We start from the raw sequence: 23,472 nt of genomic DNA, 5'->3' as shown, positions 1-23,472 counted from the left end.
ACTTATGATGACTACTTACTTATGATAACTACTTATGTAGACTACATATGATGACTACATATGATGACTACTTATGATGACTACTTACTTATGATGACTACTTATGTTGACTACTTACTCTTGTTGACTAGTGATAACTACTTATGTTGACTAGTGATAACTACTTCTGTTGACTAGTGATAACTACTTATGTTGACTAATGATAATTACTTATGTTGACTACTTACTCTTGTTGACTACTTACTCTTTTGACTACTCTATGCTGACTACCTATGTTGACTACTCACTCTTGTTGACTCCTGCGTCAACATGAAACTCATCCTACTTGTACAATACCACTAAAGGCATTGAATTGAACTCAATCCATCCCAGCCGGCGTTATCGTCTTTTATGGTCCCGGCAAGGTGTAACGCTCTCAAGATCAGAGCTCAAACGCTGTTGATAAAAAGCTTGCGTCAACAAGGATGCTCCTCCCCATATTAACATCAGTCTTGAGCATACTGTAAAGATCAGCACATTTGGCATTTTCACCCAAAACCTTTCGATTCAAGCCTTTCCAAATCGGAACTCTCTCTTTCCATTCCCCACTGACAAAAACAGTTGAATCACAGGAAATGAATGTGGCTTTTTAACAAGCACTTTCTCCTCACTTAGCGTCCACTCATATCTCATTCCTAAATCCTACCTCCCACCGCCACTAAAGCTTCCTCCCACCCTTCCTTCCCCCCCGTCAAGAACTCAATGTGTGGCCCGCGGGGAAACGGGAGTCATCGCCGCTTGACTCGTCTTCTCCGCCGACTCTTTATGGCCGCCATTACGGTGCGCTCGTGCCTATAAAAGTCCTTTTTATAGGGTCAAAAATGTTTGTCATGCACATGGTTGCCAGTACACATGTTGCCTTTGACCATGTGAATAAGAAAAGCAGGAATGGAGATAGTCAGATTCTATTTTTGGGCGCTTTATGATCCATCTTTGCCGCATAAAAAGTTAAAATGACAGGAAATATCACATAATGGGTTCCTGTCATGTCATTCCAAAGTAAAAACGTTCAAAATTCATGCTTATTTGTATTTATTTTCCCTTTACTGTTTGTCCTCAGGTCGGGATACGAATGGTGACTCACAGCGCTCATCACCGGGAGTGACGTCGCCGTGACGACGCTGACTGGAAGACTGTCTGGCTTCCTCGACGGCACGTTTGGCAATTTTTGGGTGGACTTGAGATGTCTGTCATTCATGGAATGTTCCCAATCTCCTCTTTGTCAAGGTGAGTCATCTTGTCAGAATATTAATTTTTGTCTGAACCGCTTATCCTCACAAGGGTTGCAGGAACAAAAATGCATGCTAGGCATGCTGGTGGGTGGTTGCACATAATAATGGCATAATTCCTGGCTATTAGTTAGCCAAACGCTATCTTTCATCATTGAAGACCGACCTGGGTTCGAACACCAACCCCAAAAACTGTGAGGCCAATCCCCTAACCACTCATTCACTGTCATCTTGACAGATTATATTATTGTTTTTACCGTTTTGGAAATGTTGCTCCTGAAGACTTAAGTATTTTTATAGTTGGTGGTGGTGAGGGGCGCATAATGGCATAATTGCTGACTGTTAGTTGGCCAAGCAAATAGCTCCCCTGGCGGAGGGATACATATTTACAGACTGAGAGAGAGCGACGTCCGTGAGGGGAGGCGCAAGTGTCGAGTGCCGAGCTGCGCTGAGTTGCGCTGTTCTGCGCCTCCTCGCCTCACTCTCTCACCACTCTCTCTCTCTATAATAACCAGCAGCAACTCGCACGCTCTCTCACTCCATTTCCAGTCCAGTGCGCGTCGGTCGCGGATGCTTCTTCCTCCATTACCACCACCACCACCACCACCGGACCACCACTTTTCCACCACCCGCCTGCTTTTCCTTACAGGATCTTCTTCTTCTTCTCCACTGGATTAACACTATTCCACTTTTCCTGAAAATTGCGAGAACGGATCTTCTACTTCCAAATCGCAAAGGACAAGTGCACCAACACCATTCGGGATTGGCCCACTTTTGATCCACTTTTTAATCCCGGAGTTATGCCGATCTGCGTCAATCCGGAGTAAAAAAAAACTAACCAAAACACTCAGAAAAGCTTAAAAAGGACCCCGTTTCGAGTGGAGCTGCAAAAAAACCTGTCGCTTTTCTCTTTTCCCCGCCCGGAGGGGATGGTCGAGGGTCTTCGGGGGACAGGAGCGACTTCGAGGCGGCTCCTCCACCACCACCACCAACACCGCTTGGTTTTATTTGGGGTTCGATCCAAATTAAAAGGGAGATGAGAACCGCCGCTATTTATTATTTCCTGCTATGGACGACGTACCTGTTGTTGTCCGACGCTCAGGTGAGCAAACCAAGCACACCCCTCCACCCCCACTCCCTTTAAAATTGAGAAAGAACGTGCGGTTATTTTGGGCTTTTGTCGCTTAATTTGTTTGTAGCTTGAGCCAAGTGGGCAAACTTCATGGGAACTGCTGCGGGGGTTTTAGGGGGAAAAGGGGGGTGGGGGTTCTGATATAAATAGTTGGTTGGGGTCAGCAGCAACACACTGCGAGCTTTTTTGCACGAGCGCAACAAGTGTAACAACAAAAAACTGCGCACTTTGCATGTTTGCTGCACTCGTATTAAAAGTAGTGTTGTGAAAAATGGCTTTGAGAATTGGAGTGTGTTTTTTTAAAGAAAAATGTTATTATTATTGCATTTTGAGCAACTTTCCCTTCCACTCAAGTGTCTGACTTTGGTTTTCTTTTGGTTCTTGTTTTTTTTTTTTTTGAAGGACTTTCCCCAGGAGCTGATCGACAGATTGTCCCACAGTGAAATCCACAGCATCAGCGACCTCCAGCGGTTGCTAGAAATTGACTCCGTAGGTAAATTCTGCCTCTTGATCCTTTCACTTTTTTGGGGGGTACATTTTTTCGCCTGTTTTTTTTTACATTTTGGAGGTCACAATGCAAGCTGTGGTTACCGTGGCAACGTGTGGTTACAGCAAGGGTGTCTAAACTTTTGTCCTGAGTGACATAATTAGGTTAAAAACATAATTTGATGTATATATTTCTTAATTTTAGTGACTTTGAGTAGTCTTGACTAAGTATTATTGACGTTGATGGGTGTCCAATCATTTTGGACAAGTTAATATGACCATTAAGGGTTATTGTAAGCTATTTATCAACTAAACTTAATGTAGAGTCAACATTTGTAGTGATTTTTTTACACAAAAAGAAATACAATGCCATTTAGTACAATGGCAGACAGCTGAGATAGTTATAAATCAGTTTAATATAGATAATTTCTTTCGCAGTACTGTCTTTAGCCTCTTGAGGGAGAATAACCTAGCAACCCACCAGGCTTATAAATGCACTAATGTCAATGTCTAAGGCATTTAATTGAACAAAAAAGCAGATTTCGCCAATTTTGAGCAAAATTGAGACTTCCTTATCGATTGTTTTGTAACATTCCGGGGTCATATTAAGTTTTGGAACCCCCGTTTCAGTACATTTTTGATTGGTCACGTCCCAAAAAGACCCCCCGAGGTTTGTGGACCATGAGAACGCTTGTTTCTAATGAAATGATCCCGTCTGGCTTCAAAGGGAGGAATGCCTCTCGGGGTAACAGTAGTAAGCTGATTATTATTACCAGGACGTAAATCTGTCTCGGGGTCAGCCGGGGCGCCCATTACACAGTTTTGTTTGTGACAAATGCCGGCTGTGAGTGGACGCACGTGAGGAGAGGACGCCGGCTATTTTGGGGGGTCGTGGGAGACGTGACAAAAAAATGGGATGGAAATAATGTGGGAATTGTTACGGGACTGTTTGGATTAGCCGTCTGGGGGCTAGCATTTCATTGGCTGTCATTGTAACGCTAAAATTGGTCAAAAATTTGAGATTTTCGTCCAAAAATTACCAAAAAATCGTGATATTTTGAAGTCTGAGGGTTTTTCCTGGGTCATTTTTTAACAAAATAATATCCAAAAGAGATCGTTCACAGTGCCAAAACACAAATTCTGATTTGCCCCTCCCCGTCCAATCAAATTGGGCATCTATCGTCGTCATCCACTGTCCCCAGGCGCCGCTTTTTTGCTCGCCGTTTGTACGTGGCAGGCGACAAAGGGAGTTTATGTAGTTCATGTTTACGCAGAAAAGTGCAGGTGTGGAAGGAAGTGTGTTTAGGCCACGCCCTCCTTAGTGTGGGCGGCGACCAAAATGAGGCTTATCTATCAGATGAGTTTCCAAAAAGCTGAGCAAGTATTTTTTTTTGTTGAAAAACGCACTGTTGTTCCCCGCAGAGGGAAACATTTGCTTAATGGTAGGCGTTAAAACCACTAATTAGGCGCAAAGTACGTCAAATGAGGGCTTTAATGACAACGCCATGAGTCATCATCCGACATGGCGGGCGTGGAAGCCCGAAGCTGCTACACTTAAAAAAAAAAAAATCAACAAATAAATAATTGGACATGTCAATTAAAGGGGATTCAAAAGTCAATAAAATAATCATTTAGCTGAAACACTGTTATGGTAACAGATTCGTCTCCATTACTTTAATGCATTAACGTCAACTTAATTTCATGTGGACCATTTTAGATATAATATTTACATTTCTTAAAAATAAATGGATTAAAAGAACTGAATTAGAAGCTCCGAATATTCAGTTTTTTGTAGATTTAAAAAAAATGTTGATTTTAGCTTTTTTTAAAAATGTTTTAGGTTTTATAAAATGCAAATGCTAACCGTAAATGCTAATCAGTGCTAATTTTGAACCTATTTTTGTTTTTATATTCATTTATTTTTCCCATTTTATTAAATCGTTTTACTTTTTAATCTCCTTTTTTTCATTTTGTATTCCCAGTCGTTTTGTATATTTACTTTGAATTTTGCTAGCCACAGGGCGGGCTTCTTTTACTCTGAAGGTCCGAATGGGAAATTGACTGTACTATTGACCTTCTGTTTGGACGAGGTACGGGAAACGATGTGATCGAGGGGCCCAAGCATCACAAGCGCCAGCACAACCACCAGCATCAGCACAAGAATTCCTCCCGTCACGCCGGTTACTATAGCGACCTGAAGAGCTCGCAGCTACACAGTCGCCGAAAGCGAAGTCTGGGTAAGAACAAAAAAAAAGAACATTACATTTCACTTACATTCCAGACAGTCGGGTTCCTTAAAAACACCAAAAAAATCTTCACGCAGGTGGACCAACCTGGATTTGAACCCAGAACCCCAGAGCTGTGAGGCCCATGTGTTAACCACTTAATACACCGCGCTGCCCAATAAAATAAATAAATAGAATTAGAGAATAAAATAATCATTTAATAATAAAAATTATAAATAAAAATAATTAATATGAAAACATTGATAATGATAATCATATTAAAAATAATAATAATTAGGAATAAATAATGAATATAACAATATTGATAATGATAATCATATTAAAAATTATTATAAGGAATAGCGAATTAATATTAAAAAAATGATAATGATACTCATATTAAAAATAATAATAATGAATAAATAATTATTATTAAAAAATGATAATGATATATTAAAAATAATAAATTAGAGGGATGGTTAGCCTATCTTATTTTATATTTGCATTCTATATTTTATCCACATTTATATTTAAGAAGCATGCATTCATTTTCTGACCCATTTATCCTTGCAATGTTTGCAGGGGGTGCTGGAGCCCATCCCAGCCAACCCTGAATTGGTGACCAGCCAATCGCAGGTCTTTTTAAAATCAATTTAACTTACAAAACCAAAAAAACTTTAGTATTTATCAACCCAAACAAAGTCATTTAACTTTTAACATTTTACATTTCATTGTTAACACTTTCCGTAACATTTTAACGTCGGCACAGCTGCCCTTTACGAGGACATTTTGGTCCACGATAAGCGAGACGTGCGTCTGTAGAGGAATATGTCCTCCAGCGTGGAAATTCCAGACATTCGCCGCGTCAAGTCGCGGCTCGCCGACACCTCCCGTTGGATTTCTCCGTCAAAAGTCGCGCGGGCGGCGGGCGCCGCCATCGAACCTGGCGACCCGTTTGCTCCCATTGATCAAAAAAAAGTTCTCATCAGATCCCGACCTGCAATGACTCATCAAAATTAAAGGAATGTATGTTTTGGCTCCTCCCTAAATAACGGGCGTGTCCTTTTCTCTCTCTCTCTCTCTCCCTCTAGTGGAGGAGGCGGTCCCGGCGGCGTGCAAGACGCGGACGGTGATCTACGAGATCCCCCGCAGCCAAGTGGACCCCACCTCGGCCAACTTCCTGATATGGCCGCCCTGCGTGGAGGTCAAGCGTTGCACGGGGTGCTGCAACACCAGCAACATGCGATGCCATCCTTCGCGAAAGCACCACCGCACCGTTAAGGTAGGCCGCAAAGGTCACAGAGGTCAACTCTCATCCTAGTTCCTCGTTGGGTGCCATGCAAATGTCCATTCACAGTGTTACCTTGAGATACAAGCTTAATTCAGTTCCGGACTGAGCTCGTATGTCAATTTATTATATGAATGTTTTGCATAGAAATGAACTAAAAACTAGGTAATTGGTTCAAAATCTCTGAAAAAGGCACCAAAAACAGGATATTGGATTGGAAAAACATTTTTATTTGTTATAATTTGCCATCTATTAACAAAGTAACAAATAACTAGTGGTTTAATTGCACTAAAATATGTTTAAATTGTGCTAAAATTACACATATTTGACGGATTTCGATTTTTGCATGGCAACGGGCTCGTAACATAACATAAACAAACTTGGATTACGGTGCATAAACACTCAAAAATAAGTTAAATCTAACCTTACACTAACCTTAATTCTAATTTTGTATCAAATTTGAATACCTTTCTTCTGGCTCTATTGGCCCCGCCTCCTTTCAGATGTAATTTATCAAAGGTTGTTTTCTTTTGTCTTCCCTTCAATTCCTTTCTGGTCTTCTGTTCAATGTCAAGACGGCCCGCCGTCAGTCAAAAATGAGCTCTGTTTGGACATAACTGCCTCAGAAATACTCGTGTAGGGAGTCTGGACTTTGTTTTTGTTTTTGGGGGAGCTCTTATATCATAGGGATGACGCTCTGTCCTCACCTCCAAGACAGAATTTATAGGTGTCTTCTCACTACCTTGTCCACGCCAGTGGTTTTTTTCCCCGAACGTTTTTTGAGCTGCGTCACACTTTTTGCATTAAAAAAATAGGAACATTTTTGCCTTAAAAACAAGATCGCCTATGTTAACAATAGTCAAGTTTTATCAGCAAGAATCTCATAAAGCTTCAATAGATTCCAATATTTCATTTGTTCACATTGACCTAATTAGTTTAGAATAGATTAGATTAGATTAGAACTTTATTTGATCCAATATTCGGAGACATATTAATGTCTCACCCAAAGAAATTGATGTCTGCGGACTTTGAAAAACTTCCAGTTTGAGTGATACAAAAATAAATAGTTTTTAATGGCCCTGAAAATGCCCCAAACCCATTAAGACACCTGTAAATGTCCCAAAACCAACAAGTCATCTGAAAATGGCCCAAAACCAACAAGAAATCACCAAAAAAGGACTTTTTAATGATTTTTTTCTCCCAATATGACTTTAATTTTTGAGCCGAAAAATCACCAAACCAAATTCGAACCCAGAACCTCAGACCTCATATCACTCAAGAAAACATCCTCTTCTTCCCAACCCCCAAAAAATAAAAACGCGTAATTCTTCCCCTAACTTTTGAGCCAAAAAGAAAACAACGTGCTTCTTTTTGAATCATTTTCCTCCCCAAATAGACTCCGACTTTGTGCGTGTCCTCACATTTATTAGAAATCTAAAAACATCCCGCATTTGTTTTCCTAGTGGCGGGTCGCGGCTAGGAAAAGAACACACTGGCTCCTGCCACTTTGCATTTGTCCAAAGGGAACTTTTTTATTTATGGATTTTTATTTCAGAGCAAAATTTTCCTTTGACGCTTCTCGGCCGTCCCGTAAATCTGTCGGCCGAGGACAAAGGAGGACTTGAATGAAGACGTGTGCTGAAAAGACTTTTCAAAAAGACGTGAATCATGCCCTTATTCTCCTCATGGATTACTAATACTTTTCAGACAGGAAGTAAGAAGACGTGCTTGCATTCTTTGGCACGTTGTGTACTTTGGTGCTTGCGTGTGGACGCAAGAATAGCAAAGCCTTTCTTTCTTTCTTTGTGTAAACAGGCCACGACAAGGTTGCCACTCATTGGCTGACACGCTCAAATTAGCTTTGACACTTTTTGTTGTTTTTTTTTAGGTCATTTTTATTCAAATGAGCCATAAGAAGGCTCATATTTTCTTTAATCTGGATCGTATAGCATGTCAGCAAGCAATGTACCCAGACAGTCAGGCTTCAGTGTCATATAGCCATTAGATTAGATTAGATTAGATTAGTACTTTATTTTATCTTGTATTTGAAAAAAATCTAAAATTTAAATTAAAATAAAATTAAAAATCTAAAAATTCTACCAAATCTTGAATCTAGTACATACACAAGGCGAACCAACAAATTGGGCGCCCCATCCACCTTAAATAAAATAGACTTTTAAGAGAGTAAATATTGCATTTGTAATGTTTTTATTGCTAAATATGAGAAATTCCAATCATTAATACAAATTACAAATGGCCAAAGTCGACAAGTATGAAAATAATAATCATAAAACTCCACTCCCAGGTCCCCCAAATGGTGTCTGACAGTCCTTGTCCACTCCTTTCTTGTCTTGGCATTGACCTCTGTGACCTCTGCCATTGTTCCATGGAGGATCATAAAGTGGTCCATTCTTTGATACTTGATCCACATCTGGACATCCGTTACATTTCGGACTTCTTCGTGGACATTGCGGGTTACGCCCCCTTTCTCCCGCAGTTCCTCCACTACGTCTGTCTTTTTTCTTGGGTATTGAGCCCGTATCTTGATTCGCCGTGCCGCTCCGTTGTCTAAACAAACACGCAATCGGATTTCTTTTGGCTACTTTTTCTGTCCCAGTCGTGTTTTCCTTGGAAGGCCCGAGTAAAACTTTCCGTCACGCTCTCATCGGCGCTGAGGGAATTCCCAATTAAAGGCCAGTGAGACAATCAGCTTCACACAGAGGCTCTTGTCTGAAGAGGGGTTTGGGGGTGGGCAGGGGGGGCCCTTGGACTCACCAAAGCTTCCCAGAGCCCCTCACCTCACCCCAAACCCGGCGGATATCGGATATCACTCCCCCAAGCCACTCGGGGGACTCTTTCTCAGGGTCCCGGCTTTCTCGGGAGCAGCTTGATTTATACAAAGAGTGTCGGGGCTGGGGGGGCCCCCTGCTCGTAGCATGGGGGTCTCTTTTCTGATCTGTGTTTTATGTGGGAAGTCATTGACTCCGTGTCGGTTAAGATGCCTTTGTACACACAGAGAAGAAGTCCAGGCGAAGATAAATCTTGATGGGGAAGGGGGCGGGGCTTGCTTCCGAACACCTTTACGCTAACACGCGTGCGATGCTAGTTTTTTTGCTAATAGTCGTAGAATGCTTTCAGTTTAAAGTTTGCAGTTTGCTAAAGTTGACTTGGCTTGATTTATTTAAGGACAGTATGTATTTATATTTATGTTAATGAGCAATTGTATGTAAGGTTGATATGCTAATTTCCATCTTTAGTCCCCTGTGTAGGTTGAAGATTTTAGACAGTGTTGTTCTGGCTATTTTGTTGCTTTGACCTGATTGGCCGATAGGTTCAGAGATTGGATCTGATGTATGCTAATTGCTATTCAGTTCCAGGTATGTAGAAAGACGGTGCTTTGGCTAATTTAGCACTCTTTGTAGGGAACTACACAGTCACCTATAGAGCCATCTTCAGTCCCTATAATAGGTTTAAGATTTTAGACAGTGTTGTGATGGTAAATTGGTTGCTTTGTGATGATTGGCCGAGAGGTTCAGAGCCAGGAGTTGATGTATGCTAATTGCTATTGAGTTCCAGGTATGAAAACAGAAGGTTTTAAGCTAATTTAGCACTGTTTTTGAAGGAAACAACACAGTCACCTATAGAGCCAGCCCTTGTTGATGTCGTTATTTTTGCGTACAATCTTCGGAGGAGGAGCTTGGTAATGGAAGATTTTGTAAACTAAGATAGATCTGAACGTTTGACAAAGCTAAAGCCAGTTTTCGGTAACGTCTGATTAGCATACTCCGAAGCAGTAGGTGGCGATATAGCTACACAAGAACATGTCTTTGAACTAGATCTTGTACCGAAGTGAACCCATTCCGAGTTCACTCTCATCTGTGCGTTGATTAAGTATGTCCACAAGTTAATTAATGTCTGACGAGCTTACTGTCTTTGCATTTCGCCCGAGGACAATAAGGTACAGTGTCCGTCACCTTATCTGTTTGCGTTTCTTTGGCGGGTAACCTAGAAACTCAGCGTTAATAGGTAACACATGAATGTCATCCGACGCCGTTCTCCATCACCCCGTCCAACCTCTTCCTCAAATAACCCCCCGTTGTTTGCAAACACGCGGCGAAGGGGTTCGCCTGGGCGCTCCCTCCTTCGCCCATCCCGTCGTCCTGGCCGTGTCAAGGCCCCGATGACGGTAAACACGCCATCTTCGAGCCAGACGCCATTGTCCTCTGTTTGCTCAGCGCATACCTTCTTGCTTGTTCACTCCCTTTTCCCCCTCCATTTTTTTTCTAGCCTGTCCTGTATAGCAAGACAGATTTACAAAGGGGGGTTTTCTGTAGGCCGAGACCTGGAGGGTTCATGGTTTGAATCCTGCATGTTAGAAAGGACATTTAGCATCTTCCACGGTGTTAAGTTGATATCGCTTTTGGCTAGCTGGAAGTGGTTCTTACTCATTTTTGGTGGATGTTAGTGCATGTTTTGCATTCTTTTAACGAGTTCTCTCAAATTTTGTGTCTTCAGGTGGCCAAGTTGGAGTACGTGAAAAGGAGGACCCGGCTGAAAGAGGTCTTCGTCCGCTTAGAAGACCACCTAGAATGCGATTGCACATCGCAGCATCACGTGGTGGAGCCTTCCAATGCTGAAACAGGTACGTTTCTTACTGACTCAAGTCTGGCATTAGGATCTTTTCACTCTAAAAATCCTATTATATACATGTTGTCTTTTTAAAGAAAAATAGCCTTACTATACTCTGTCGTTTTTGAACGTAAAATGCCTTACTATACTATGTCGTTTTTTGAGAAAAAGTCTTACTATACCATGTCCCTTTTGAAGAAAAGCCTTACTATGCTATGTCGTTTTTAAAGAAAAGAGCCTTACAATACTGTCGTTTTTCTTAAAAAACGACATAGTATAGTAAGGTTTATTTTCGTAAAAACGACATAGTATAGTAAGGCCTTTTTTTCTTTAAAAGAAGTTCATGAGATAGTAGGGTGGTGAGTTTGGGACTTAGTTCACGAGGAAGTGTATCATACGGGAGTAGTTTCAACACTAAGTTATATTTCTCCAGTGCCCTTTTACCCAAAGTACTTGTCCAGTTGAAGTTTAGTGGGTGTGTGGTTGGGACACTTTTTAGGGAGGTGGCTTATACACTTAGTCTAATTTCTCAAACTCCCTCTAAAAGAAAATACTTAGTCGTTCGAAGTTTAGTGGGAAGGTGGGAGGGCCCCTTAGCGCAAAGGTTGAGTATGCGCAGCGCAAAGGTTGAGTATGCGCCTACCGCCTGAGTAGACGCTGGTTCGCTTCTCGGAAGAGACACTCAGATGAATTCTTGGTGACTCTTCCCGCCTTCGGCGGGGAGAGCCACCTGCGACATCAGAATAATTACCTTTTGCTAAAAAATACTTTAAAAAAAACAAAATCTACATATAATATTAAGGACACAATAATCCACCAAATAGTTTTATTGGACAAGATCATGCTGAGTAGGAAGGTAGCTTGCACACTTAGCCAAATTTTTCGAGCACTTAGTAGCTAAGAAAGGAAAAATATGAATGTAGTCCATGGGTTTGTATAGTTGTGGTTAGGTGGTGCAGAAAGGTAAATCATCTGCTTGCAGTCCCAAAGGCTGTTGGTTCACATCCTGCTTCCTCCAATTTAGTGGTAATTCATGTCATGGCAGGTAGGTGTATTGGCCACTTAGCTCAGGAGGCAGAGCACCAGCATTCAGTGTGAAAGGTAGCTGGTTCGAATCCCACACTCGCCAAGTTGTACTATGTGTACACCTGAAAATGAAAAATTGTGAGTAAATAAATGGCATAGTAGGGAGGTGAAAGGACATAGTATAGTAAGGCTTTTTTTCTTAAAAACGAATGAAGAATGGATATGGCACATTCATGCAGTAATAAATGCATTCGGGGCATTAAAAGTCATCTTTTTAAATTTCTCTCTTTCTCATTTTCCCCACAGTGGACGTGAGGTGAAGTGAGGACGCCAGCGCAGCGCATCGGCGTGAAACAAAGAACTTTTTCCCTTTTCGGGACTGATGAACAGAAGAAATAGTGATGCCAAAAAAATAATAATAATAATGATGATAAGACTACCCAGTGATGAAGAGGAGGAGCCAACGACACAAAGGGAATTTTGCTGTTTTGGACGCTAAACGTGGCTGGAAGACAAAGCGCGCTGGCACAAGGACGCCGGACAGACGAATGGACAAACGGGAAATCGGCGCGCATGTACAGACCGGATCGGACGCCCCTGACAAACTATTTATGTGGACACTCTAGAGGAGCGCACCGGTTTTGGCTGTGTTTTTTTTGTATAAGCGAGGGTGTATGGAGTTTTGTGTACGCTTTGGATAAGCGTGGATTGGGCGCCACGTGGGAAAAGCCAGTTGCAGAAAGATGCTTTATTTTTGTTATTAAATATATTACGCTTACTTTTCAATGCTTATTCAATGTCTTTATTTGATCTAATCCATACGCCATATTTTCACCGTTCAAGTCCGGTCTACGTTTTTTAAGGGAAAAACATGGTCGTTTTTTCGACGAAAAAAGCCTTACTATACTATGTCGTTTTTTGACGAAAAAAAAGCCTTACTATGTCGTTTTTTTCCGAAAAAAAGCCTTACTATACTATGTCGTTTTTTCGAAGAAAAAAGCCTTACTATACTATGTCGTTTTTTCGACGAAAAAAGCCTTACTATACTATGTCGTTTTTTGACGAAAAAAAAGCCTTACTATACTATGTCGTTTTTTCGAAGAAAAAAGCCTTACTATACTATGTCGTTTTTTGACGAAAAAAAGCCTTACTATACTATGTCGTTTTTTCGAAGAAAAAAGCCTTACTATACTATGTCGTTTTTTTGCGATAAAAAGCCTTACTATACTATGTCGTTTTTTTTGCGATAAAAAGCCTTACTATACTATGTCGTTTTTTTTGCGATAAAAAGCCTTACTATACTATGTCGTTTTTTTGCGATAAAAAGCCTTACTATACTATGTCGTTTTTTTGCGATAAAAAGCCTTACTATACTATGTCGTTTTTTGCGATAAAAAGCCTTACTATACTATGTCGTTTTTTGACGAAAAAAGCCTTACTATACTATGTTGTTTTTTCGAAGAAAAAAGCCTTACTATACTATGTCGTTTTTTCGAAGAAAAAAGCCTTACTATACTATGTCGTTTTTTCGAAGAAAAAAGCCTTACTATACTATGTCGTTTTTTCGAAGAAAAAAGCCTTACTATACTATGTCGTTTTTTCGAAGAAAAAAGCCTTACTATACTATGTCGTTTTTTTCGAAGAAAAAGCCTTACTATACTATGTCGTTTTTTCGAACTAAAAAGCCTTACTATACTATGTCGTTTTTTCGAAGAAAAAAGCCTTACTATACTATGTCGTTTTTTCGAAGAAAAAAGCCTTACTATACTATGTCGTTTTTTCGAAGAAAAAAGCCTTACTATACTATGTCGTTTTTTCGAAGAAAAAAGCTATACTATACTATGTCGTTTTTTGACGAAAAAAGCCTTACTATACTATGTCGTTTTTTGACGAAAAAAGCCTTACTATACTATGTCGTTTTTTGACGAAAAAAAGCCTTACTATACTATGTCGTTTTTTGCGATAAAAAGCCTTACTATACTATGTCGTTTTTTTGCGATAAAAGCCTTACTATACTATGCCGTTTTTTTGCGATAAAAAGCCTTACTATACTATGTCGTTTTTTTGCGATAAAAAGCCTTACTATACTATGTCGTTTTTTTGCGATAAAAAGCCTTACTATACTATGTCGTTTTTGGCCAAAAAAAGCCTTACTATACTATGTTGTTTTTTTGCGATAAAAAGCCTTACTATACTATGTCGTTTTTTGACGAAAAAAAGCCTTACTATACTATGTCGTTTTTTTGCGATAAAAAGCCTTACTATACTATGTCGTTTTTTTGCGATAAAAAGCCTTACTATACTATGTCGTTTTTTGCGAAAAAAAAGCCTTACTATACTATGTCGTTTTTTTGCGTAAAAAAGCCTTACTATACTATGTCGTTTTTTTGCGATAAAAAGCCTTACTATACTATGTCGTTTTTTGACGAAAAAAAGCCTTACTATACTATGTCGTTTTTTGCGATAAAAAGCCTTACTATACTATGTCGTTTTTTTGCGATAAAAGCCTTACTATACTATGCCGTTTTTTTTGCGATAAAAAGCCTTACTATACTATGTCGTTTTTTTGCGATAAAAAGCCTTACTATACTATGTCGTTTTTTTGCGATAAAAAGCCTTACTATACTATGTTGTTTTTTGCGATAAAAAGCCTTACTATACTATGTTGTTTTTTTGCGATAAAAAGCCTTACTATACTATGTCGTTTTTTGACGAAAAAAAGCCTTACTATACTATGTCGTTTTTTTGCGATAAAAAGCCTTACTATACTATGTTGTTTTTTTGCGATAAAAAGCCTTACTATACTATGTCGTTTTTTGCGAAAAAAAAGCCTTACTATACTATGTCGTTTTTTTGCGTAAAAAAGCCTTACTATACTATGTCGTTTTTTTGCGATAAAAAGCCTTACTATACTATGTCGTTTTTTGCCATAAAAAGTCTTACTATACTATGTCGTTTTTTTGCGATAAAAAGCCTTACTATACTATATCGTTTTTTTTGCGATAAAAAGCCTTACTATACTATGTCGTTTTTTGCGATAAAAAGCCTTACTATACTATGTCGTTTTTTAGCGATAAAAAGCCTTACTATACTATGTCGTTTTTTTGCGAAAAAAAGCCTTACTATACTATGTCGTTTTTTTGCGAAAAAAAAGCCTTACTATACTATGTCGTTTTTTGCGATAAAAAGCCTTTCGTTTTTTTGCGATAAAAAGCCTTACTATACTATGTCGTTTTTTTGCGATAAAAAGCCTTACTATACTATGTTGTTTTTTGCGATAAAAAGCCTTACTATACTATGTCGTTTTTTTGTGAATAAAAAGCCTTACTATACTATGTCGTTTTTTGACGAAAAAAAGCCTTACTATACTATGTCGTTTTTTTGCGATAAAAAGCCTTACTATACTATGTCGTTTTTGGCGAATAAAAAGCCTTACTATACTATGTCGTTTTTTGACGAAAAAAAGCCTTACTATACTATGTCGTTTTTTCGAAGAAAAAAGCCTTACTATACTATGTCGTTTTTTCGAAGAAAAAAGCCTTACTATACTATGTCGTTTTTTCGAAGAAAAAAGCCTTACTATACTATGTCGTTTTTTCGAACTAAAAAGCCTTACTATACATGGTCGTTTTTTCGAAGAAAAAAGCCTTACTATACTATGTCGTTTTTTCGAAGAAAAAAAGCCTTACTATACTATGTCGTTTTTTGACGAAAAAAAAGCCTTACTATACTATGTCGTTTTTTTCCGATAAAAAGCCTTACTATACTATGTCGTTTTTTTGCGATAAAAAGCCTTACTATACTATGTCGTTTTTTGCGATAAAAAGCCTTACTATACTATGTCGTTTTTTGCGATAAAAAGCCATACTATACTATGTCGGTTTTTTGCGAAAAAAAGCCTTACTATACTATGTCGTTTTTTGGCGAAAAAAAGCCTTACTATACTATGTCGTTTTTTTGCGAAAAAAGCCTTACTATACTATGTCGTTTTTTGGCGAAAAGAGCCTTACTATACTATGTCGTTTTTTTGCGATAAAAAGCCTTACTATACTATGTCGTTTTTTTGCGATAAAAAGCCTTACTATACTATGTCGTTTTTGGCGAATAAAAAGCCTTACTATACTATGTCGTTTTTTGACGAAAAAAAGCCTTACTATACTATGTCGTTTTTTCGAAGAAAAAAGCCTTACTATACTATGTCGTTTTTTCGAAGAAAAAAGCCTTACTATACTATGTCGTTTTTTCGAAGAAAAAAGCCTTACTATACTATGTCGTTTTTTCGAACTAAAAAGCCTTACTATACATGGTCGTTTTTTCGAAAAAAAAAAGCCTTACTATACATGGTCGTTTTTTTGAAGAAAAAAGCCTTACTATACATGGTCCTTTTTTCGAAGAAAAAAGCCTTGCTATACATGGTCGTTATTTTAAGGAAAATAGTCTCACTATCCACGGATGCAGCTATAAGAAAATGTACGCGTTATTAAAAAAAAAATCAGTTTTTAGTGCTAACCTGCCAATCACAAAAAACATTGTAGGCCTTACCTGTATTCGGAGTCATCGAACCTCTACACAACGAGATGGCACTGGATTCTGAATATGAAAAAAAAAAAACAAGTTAAAAGTATATATAGCAGACAATTAGATTTGATTAGACCTTTCTTTCATACCGTATTCAGCAAAATTCCTTGGTTGCAGTAGCAAGCACAGACACAGAAGACATTGTAAACCTAGATAAATAGTTATTTGTTAAAAAGTGCCAGGACAAACATTAGCTTCACTCACCTGACTTCGGCGCGGGCTCGATTCCCGTTGGTGGCGCTACGATTGGTAGTGTGGATGGTCTCTGTGAGCCCTACGACTGACTGGCGACCAGTCTAGTGTGTAGTCTTCTTTTTCCCCAAAGACAGCTGCGTTAGAATCCAGCAACTGAAAAGAAATAACATAACTTTTACACAAAAATACTAAGGTAGAACACTGTTTTGTGTTAGCATTTTGGCTTTTTCAATGAAAAACAAGTCGGTTAACACTCATTTCAATTTGCTACATGCTGCCAAATAGTGGATTGGAGTGGAAGTGCAGCTTTTATATATTTTAGTCCCATCAAAACTCGTGTATTAAGTAATTTTTAAACATATTGCAAGAAAAATCTTCGTTAGCAAAATCGAATAAGCGAGCAACATTTTATGAACATCGGGAACGCCGCATTTGATTGGACGGGACGTCTATCGCCATGAACGGAGATGAATGGACAGACGATACTGGTAATGTAAACAAACGCGGGTTATTTTTCACGACAGTGCTGATAAGGGTGCCCCGCCCACCCAGTCTGCTGTTACACACATAAATACGCAAAGAGCAAAGTCCGCCGCCGCCTTAAAGGCTGAATGAATAAGCGAGACATGAATGAGCTCCTTGTTTTCACAATGGTGGAGGAATTGTTATTTTGCCATCTCCAAAATGGCCGACGTGCCATCCAAAAATGCCATGCTATTGGCAGAAAGCTGACAAAGTCCAAAACGGGTGACAAGATGGCGTCCAAGGTGCTTTTTTTTGTATACTAGTACATGTCGCGACGCTGTTTTTGTTTTTGCAAGTCAGACGATAAAAAAGGAATGAATTAGGCTATTTTGTTCAAGTTGGTTTGTTGTTTTTTGTTAGGATTGTTTACAAAAAGAGAGCAAAACTTTTCTTTATCGGATATGGTCAACAATAATCATAATTTATCTATTTATGTTTGATAATAAATGTATTTCTGGATCATGATGTGTTTTGGAGTCACGATTGTTTTCGCCAAAAAAGGACATTTAAATTGTTCCAAAAAAAAATATTCAAACAAAAAATCCTTTTAAAAATGTCAAAAGAGCCCCTTTTACCGCCCAATTTCATTTTCCAATAAATTAAAATAAGAAAAAATATATTTATAAATATAACTTTTTTATACTTTTCAATGTAACTTTTGCCAAAATTCTCTAAATTTTTCTATAAAATTTAAGATTAAATTTTAAATAAAATTATCTAAATGAACATGTTTTTTAGTGTCACCCTCAATGTTAATCAAGACCTAAAACACACACATTTGTGCACACAGACACAGTCACATCACCCCCAACCCGTGTGTATACGTGACATTCACAACTTCATTCATAGAGCGAAACCCCATTGAGAACTCGGAATGGCGTTCCAATAGAGACGGCCAGACGCAGAAAGAGAAAGCCAAGTGGACTCAGGATGTGGATAATAAGTCGGGGGTGTTGGTGGGGGTGCCAGAGCTGCGCTAAGTGGACATACTTTCATAAACAATGCCGGAGGGGACCAAGAGGCAGGCGAGGTGTAAAGAGGGCCTTGTGAATGGACCCCCACAATTCAAAAGGGGGGGGGGGGATACGCTCAGGGTGAAATGTGGACGGCTGGAATTTTAGTCAAATGATTGGCCCATAATACAAGGACGGGGTCAGAGTTGATGGGCTGAGTGGGGGGTGGGGGGGTCACCCGCCGTGTAAAGTGGTAGAGTCCATTCTTTACTTGTGTTGACTATAAACATGGACTCACCTTGCTTCCCGTGCAGGTAGATAGCACAAAATTTGGAAGAAAAGGAAAAGCTCCGAAAGGTGACCCCGTGTGAAGAAATGCAAGGAGTTCCTAAGGAGAAAAAAATGGGTGGAATTAGAAAGGATTTGGGTGGAATATTTGAAAAGGTCATTTAGTTTAGGTGAAAAAAATATTTTTGAAATGTTATCTTTCAAAACTAGGAAATTTGACTTCTAAAACTAGATTTAAAGGGAATGGTAGGAAGTGTCTGATTGGGAGCAAAAAGAAAAATGTCATTTTTTTTGGGAAAAAAGATTTTTTAAACGTTATCTTTCAAAACTAGGAAATTTGGCTTCTAAAACATGATTTAAAGGGAATGGTAGAAAGTGTCTAATTGGTAGCAAAAACAAAAAAAAAACAAAAAGACATCATTTTTGAAATGTCATCTTTCAAAACTAGGAAATTTGACCTCTTTAACTACAATTAAAGAAGTCAAATTTCCTAATTTCGAAAGATGCCCTTTCAAAAAAATATCTTTTCTCCTGAAATAAATGACGCTTTAGTTTCACTATTTTGAAAAGTTTCATTTCTTTCAAGATAAAGTGGTATACAAAGTCATTTTCCTCTTTGTTGTTGGCCAGATTATAATCGCGCTTCTGAAAAGGATGCTGATTGGTCCATTCACTTTGCTCCGGAGATGAAGCATCCCGATTAGCCACAAAACGTGACTACTTACCCACCGCGACCCACATTTTGCCTGGGACCAAAACTTTTCGCGTCCAATGTCCCACCTCATCTCCGTCAACCCTGGCCAAACCTAATCCCGTGTTTACACAAAACGCCGAGCGGTAATGATAACCATGAGACCACCCCGCCATCTTCCGTGGCTTTTCGCCACGGCCAAATACCTTAAATAGGTAATTAGCCAGGTCGTTTATGCCACGGCGAGGGCGAGAGGGCCGCCGGGAGGGAGGCGGGGCCGGCGGGATGTCAAAAACGTCCAAACGGACAAAGAGACGCATTCATGGGCGCCGCTCGGGACAAACTCGCCTGTCGTCAAAATGTCTTCAAAGGGCCCGATCTGCCTTTACTCAAAAGCCAGAGGCCACGGGGTGGGGGGCGGGGCTTATCCGGGGTAATGTGGGGGGTGTCCCGCATCCACTGGGAAGGATGCAAAATGTTATATCGAGAGATTATTTTACGTTGAGAGCTAACGAAGAAAATAATCATGTTTTTTAGCAAGTGTTAGCTAGGGTGGTCTTGCAAAGAAAAGGTTGGCGGTTCGATTCCAAGTTCAGAAATGTCATAAATTAGTTTGTGAGTGAAACCAGGAAAATTTGACTAGAAAATAGATGTCTTTATCTCAGAAAAATATCTAAGAATATTAAAAGTACTCCTAAAATATCAACTTTTCTTATTAATTAAGTCTGGAAAAAAATGTATGTTTAGATTATGAACAATTTTATCTTCAGAAAGTTTTATTTTCTTAATATATCTAAATATTTATAAAACTTCAATCTAGAAACTGAAAAAAATGGGGAAATTCAGCTTTTTAGACATGCAAAATGCAAAAAAAATTTATGTGAGTAATTCGAATAATAAATCTTGAAAATATGAGTCCTATTTAATAAGTACATTTGTTTATAACATTACTTGTGTACTTGTATTTTTGTATATGCACGAAAACATGTAGTAGGCTATGTAGTAATAATGGAGTTATACTACTTTGCGGTCATGTCGGGTCAAAAATATCCGCAATATTTGAGGGATTACTGTACTTACGATCTATACTTATAAACATGGAAAAATACACTTTGTCAAGTTTTAAAAAAAAAAAGAAGCTGAAAATAATCCTTTACAATGATGGTGAGGATTAAAAAAACAATAAATTGGCTTGTCATGCATTTTAAGGACTGTGTTTAATTCCAAAGGCTGTACGAGAGTGTTTTCCAGGGTGAGCCACTTTTTCGCCACAAATCAAATAAATCACAACGTGTTACAATTACAATGAAGTGTTTGCTTTGCGGGAAGAAAGCAGGGAAAGCTCGCCGCCATGTGTCACTGCCGCCAAGGAATGAGGACTGAGTGTGTTTAGTATTCGACATTATACTTCGATTATTTACGATAGTGTGATTATTAGCACTGCTCACTTTTTGCCACCCCCAGAATTGCCCTTGAAGGACCCGGTTTGGACAAAAACTCGGACTGGTCGCACTCAGTTTGTCGTTGATGGCGCGAAATGTCCAATTGACTTTCACGGTTAGCCCTCAAAGTTCAAAATATTTTTTGTTTTCATTTAAAACAATGTCATTGGGAACTCATTTTGCTACAATCAGGCATTTCCTATCATTCCCTTTAAAAAGTCGAAGACTCGAATCTAGAAAACATGTTCAGAAAAGGAATCGGCACTCAGAGACTTACTCTTCGGCCAATTTGTCATTAATTCCGACCCTCCCAGTCTAAATGGATTGAACATGTTGTATTAATTTGGTAATACTAGTATACATATATGTGTACATTTAATCATTTATGTATAAGAGCTTCTTCAATTTGTCTGGGGCGAGTTTGGGATCGTAACATGTCACCGAGTCCGAGTTCCGAAGACTATTTACCGGAAAATAGGACTGACCTTTACCCCAGATTGCAGACCTGGAAGGACGATTGAGAAGATGCTGATGCAGAGTGATCGCTAACCAACAACCTTTGTGATTCCTCGCATATTGTCCTAAATTGTGACGCTATTTTCACATAATTATGGAATTGTTTTGTTTAAATTGTCTAATTATATTAAAGTATAATTATTGATGAACCTAACAGAAAATCTAGAGCGACTCAGTGGTTAAAAATAAAAATTTCAGTACTCACGTTTTGGTCAAGACAGGAAAAGTTGAGTCTCCGTGTGGCAAAGATGGATGACCAGGACATTTTCTTTCTGCTTTTTTTGGACAATTTCCAAGCCCGCCGTGTTTTCACACACAAAAACAAACAGCAACCGCCATTTTTTTTTTGCAAACGTATTGATTTGCATACGCCGTCGGCAGCCAGTCTTGTCGTCCTGAAAATTGCGCCATTATTTTCCCAGCGGTTAAGCGAGCGGTCAGGCCTTGTTTTGACATTGGACGCAAAGCCCCCAAAATACAGCAATTTGCAGCTAATTACAGTGCCGTAATTCTTCCAAAAAACTCCTACTCAATTCTCACAAGAGCTGGCGTGACACTTTTTTATGCGAAAATGACATCGTTGTGAATTATGAAGACAGAGTTTTAGGGTTGTTTCGACCTCGTAGTAAATGTTTTTTTGGCCTACTGACACAATTGCCACGCCGTGTTTTATTTTTTTCTCGCAAATTTGTTCTTTCGGGTCACGTTTTCCTACCGCATCATCGCTTTCGTACTCCGAGTGTGAGGAAACCCCGCTTCAATTTTTGGAACGTCATCTGTTTACAGTGGCAGAAACAATATGGTGGACGTGGGTGGAGTTTTTTTTCAGTTTAAGAATGAGTTCATTTTTTGAACTCGTTAGTGAACGTTAACTGTGATAGACAGCGGTCGTGCTATGGCAGGGGTGGGCAAACTGGTCGCCACTGTGTCTCTACGAGCACTGGGCGGAGCCTTGCATTTTTAATGTGTTTTTTTTGTTAGTCAGTGTGAATGGCGGAGCTTGTTCGCTAATACGAGAAAAGTATATACTACATGTAGAGAGCTGGTTTCAACTGTACTTAGTTATTAAACAGTACTTAGATATTAAACAGTACTTAGATATTAAACAGTGATTAGATATTAAACAGTACTTAGGTATTAGACAGTACTTAGATATTAGACAGTACTTAGATATTAAACAGTACTTAGATATTAAACAGTGATTAGATATTTAACAGTACTTAGGTATTTAACAGTACTTAGGTATTTAACAGTACTTAGATATTAGGAAGTACTTAGATATTAGACAGTACTTAGATATTAAACAGTACTTAGATATTAGGAAGTACTTAGATATTAGACAGTACTTAGATATTAAACAGTACTTAGATATTAGACAGTACTTAGATATTAAACAGTACTTATATATTAAACTATCTCTCTTAGATATTAAACACTTTCTCATGAATATAAACTCTCTGTCACCAAAAGACCGGCGACCAAATGTCCGGTAACGCTCGATAGGTTGCATCTGAAAGTCAGGGTGGAGGCGGGGCCAATAGAGCCAGAAGAAAGGTATCAAAATGTACAAACAAATTAGAATTATGTTTAGTGTAAGGATAGATTAAACTTATTTTTGAGTGTTTCTGCATCGTAATTCAACTTTATTTGAATTTGTTGATGTTATGTTACGAGCACGTTGCCATGCAAAGATTCTCTCAACAGAATCAAAGGCATTTTTCCTAATGAAAGAAGAGTCAATTTTTTCTTTAAAGTTGGTTACATTTGTGGTTAGATGGTCGTAAAACACTTTTTCCTTTTCATAACATGGCTACCATTGAAGGAGCTCAAATCTCATGCTAGTTTTTATTATTTTTTTTGCAATTTGCAGTGACACATATCGCATTTTCGCCACTTTAAAGCTGTCAAAACAAACCCGGCCCAATTCATTTACCACTCGTAAATCCAACATTAATAACAGCAGGGAACACAAAACCAACGAACGACGCTAGCGACCAATCGCTACCAACCCAACAAAAACAATTCTTAAGCCTACTCAGCACGCTCAAAGTACAAATTCCTCCAAAACGCCCGCAACCGCCACTAAGAACTAAGCGGAAAAATGCAAATGTGCCTTCCAACATAGTCCAACGATTCCTGGCGCCAATCAAAGAAAAACTGCAAAAAAAATAACCCAACTTTCCTGTTTAATAGACTGTCGGCTTCCTGTTAAATATGTTTTAAAAAGGTG

General features: G+C 38.9%; 1 protein-coding gene and 1 long non-coding RNA gene across 2 annotated transcripts; one reads left to right on the top strand and one right to left on the bottom strand.

The window, feature by feature from the left end:
- Positions 1 to 1,962: 1,962 nt before the first annotated feature.
- Positions 1,963 to 12,601, top strand: pdgfab (platelet-derived growth factor alpha polypeptide b). The gene is made up of 6 exons (XM_077734429.1): positions 1,963 to 2,370; positions 2,803 to 2,893; positions 4,977 to 5,123; positions 6,203 to 6,393; positions 10,915 to 11,041; positions 12,361 to 12,601. Exons 1-6 carry the CDS (start codon positions 2,305 to 2,307, stop codon positions 12,372 to 12,374), a joined length of 636 nt encoding a protein of 211 aa, XP_077590555.1. The 5' UTR covers positions 1,963 to 2,304; the 3' UTR covers positions 12,375 to 12,601.
- On the bottom strand, positions 11,868 to 22,381 carry LOC144208530 (uncharacterized). Its single transcript, XR_013328891.1, has 6 exons — positions 21,448 to 22,381; positions 18,604 to 18,693; positions 16,837 to 16,980; positions 16,722 to 16,781; positions 16,597 to 16,644; positions 11,868 to 12,176 (listed from the first exon to the last, which is right to left on the bottom strand). It is a non-coding gene; the product is annotated as an uncharacterized LOC144208530 (long non-coding RNA).
- Between the last annotated feature and the right edge of the window lie 1,091 nt (positions 22,382 to 23,472).

This window comes from Stigmatopora nigra, chromosome 15, assembly GCF_051989575.1.
Source record: "Stigmatopora nigra isolate UIUO_SnigA chromosome 15, RoL_Snig_1.1, whole genome shotgun sequence".
Classification (NCBI taxonomy): Eukaryota; Metazoa; Chordata; class Actinopteri; order Syngnathiformes; family Syngnathidae; genus Stigmatopora; species Stigmatopora nigra.
The sequence above is the reverse complement of the archived record's forward strand: the minus strand, read 5'-3'. Positions and strand labels throughout refer to the sequence as shown.

Coding starts and splice junctions, on each gene's coding strand:
- pdgfab (XM_077734429.1), top strand. CDS start 2,305: ATGAGAACCGCCGCTATTTATTATTTCCTGCTATGGACGACGTACCTG. Junction 2,894..4,976: donor GCTAGAAATTGACTCCGTAG/GTAAATTCTGCC, acceptor TGTTTGGACGAG/GTACGGGAAACGATGTGATC. Junction 5,124..6,202: donor TCGCCGAAAGCGAAGTCTGG/GTAAGAACAAAA, acceptor CTCTCCCTCTAG/TGGAGGAGGCGGTCCCGGCG.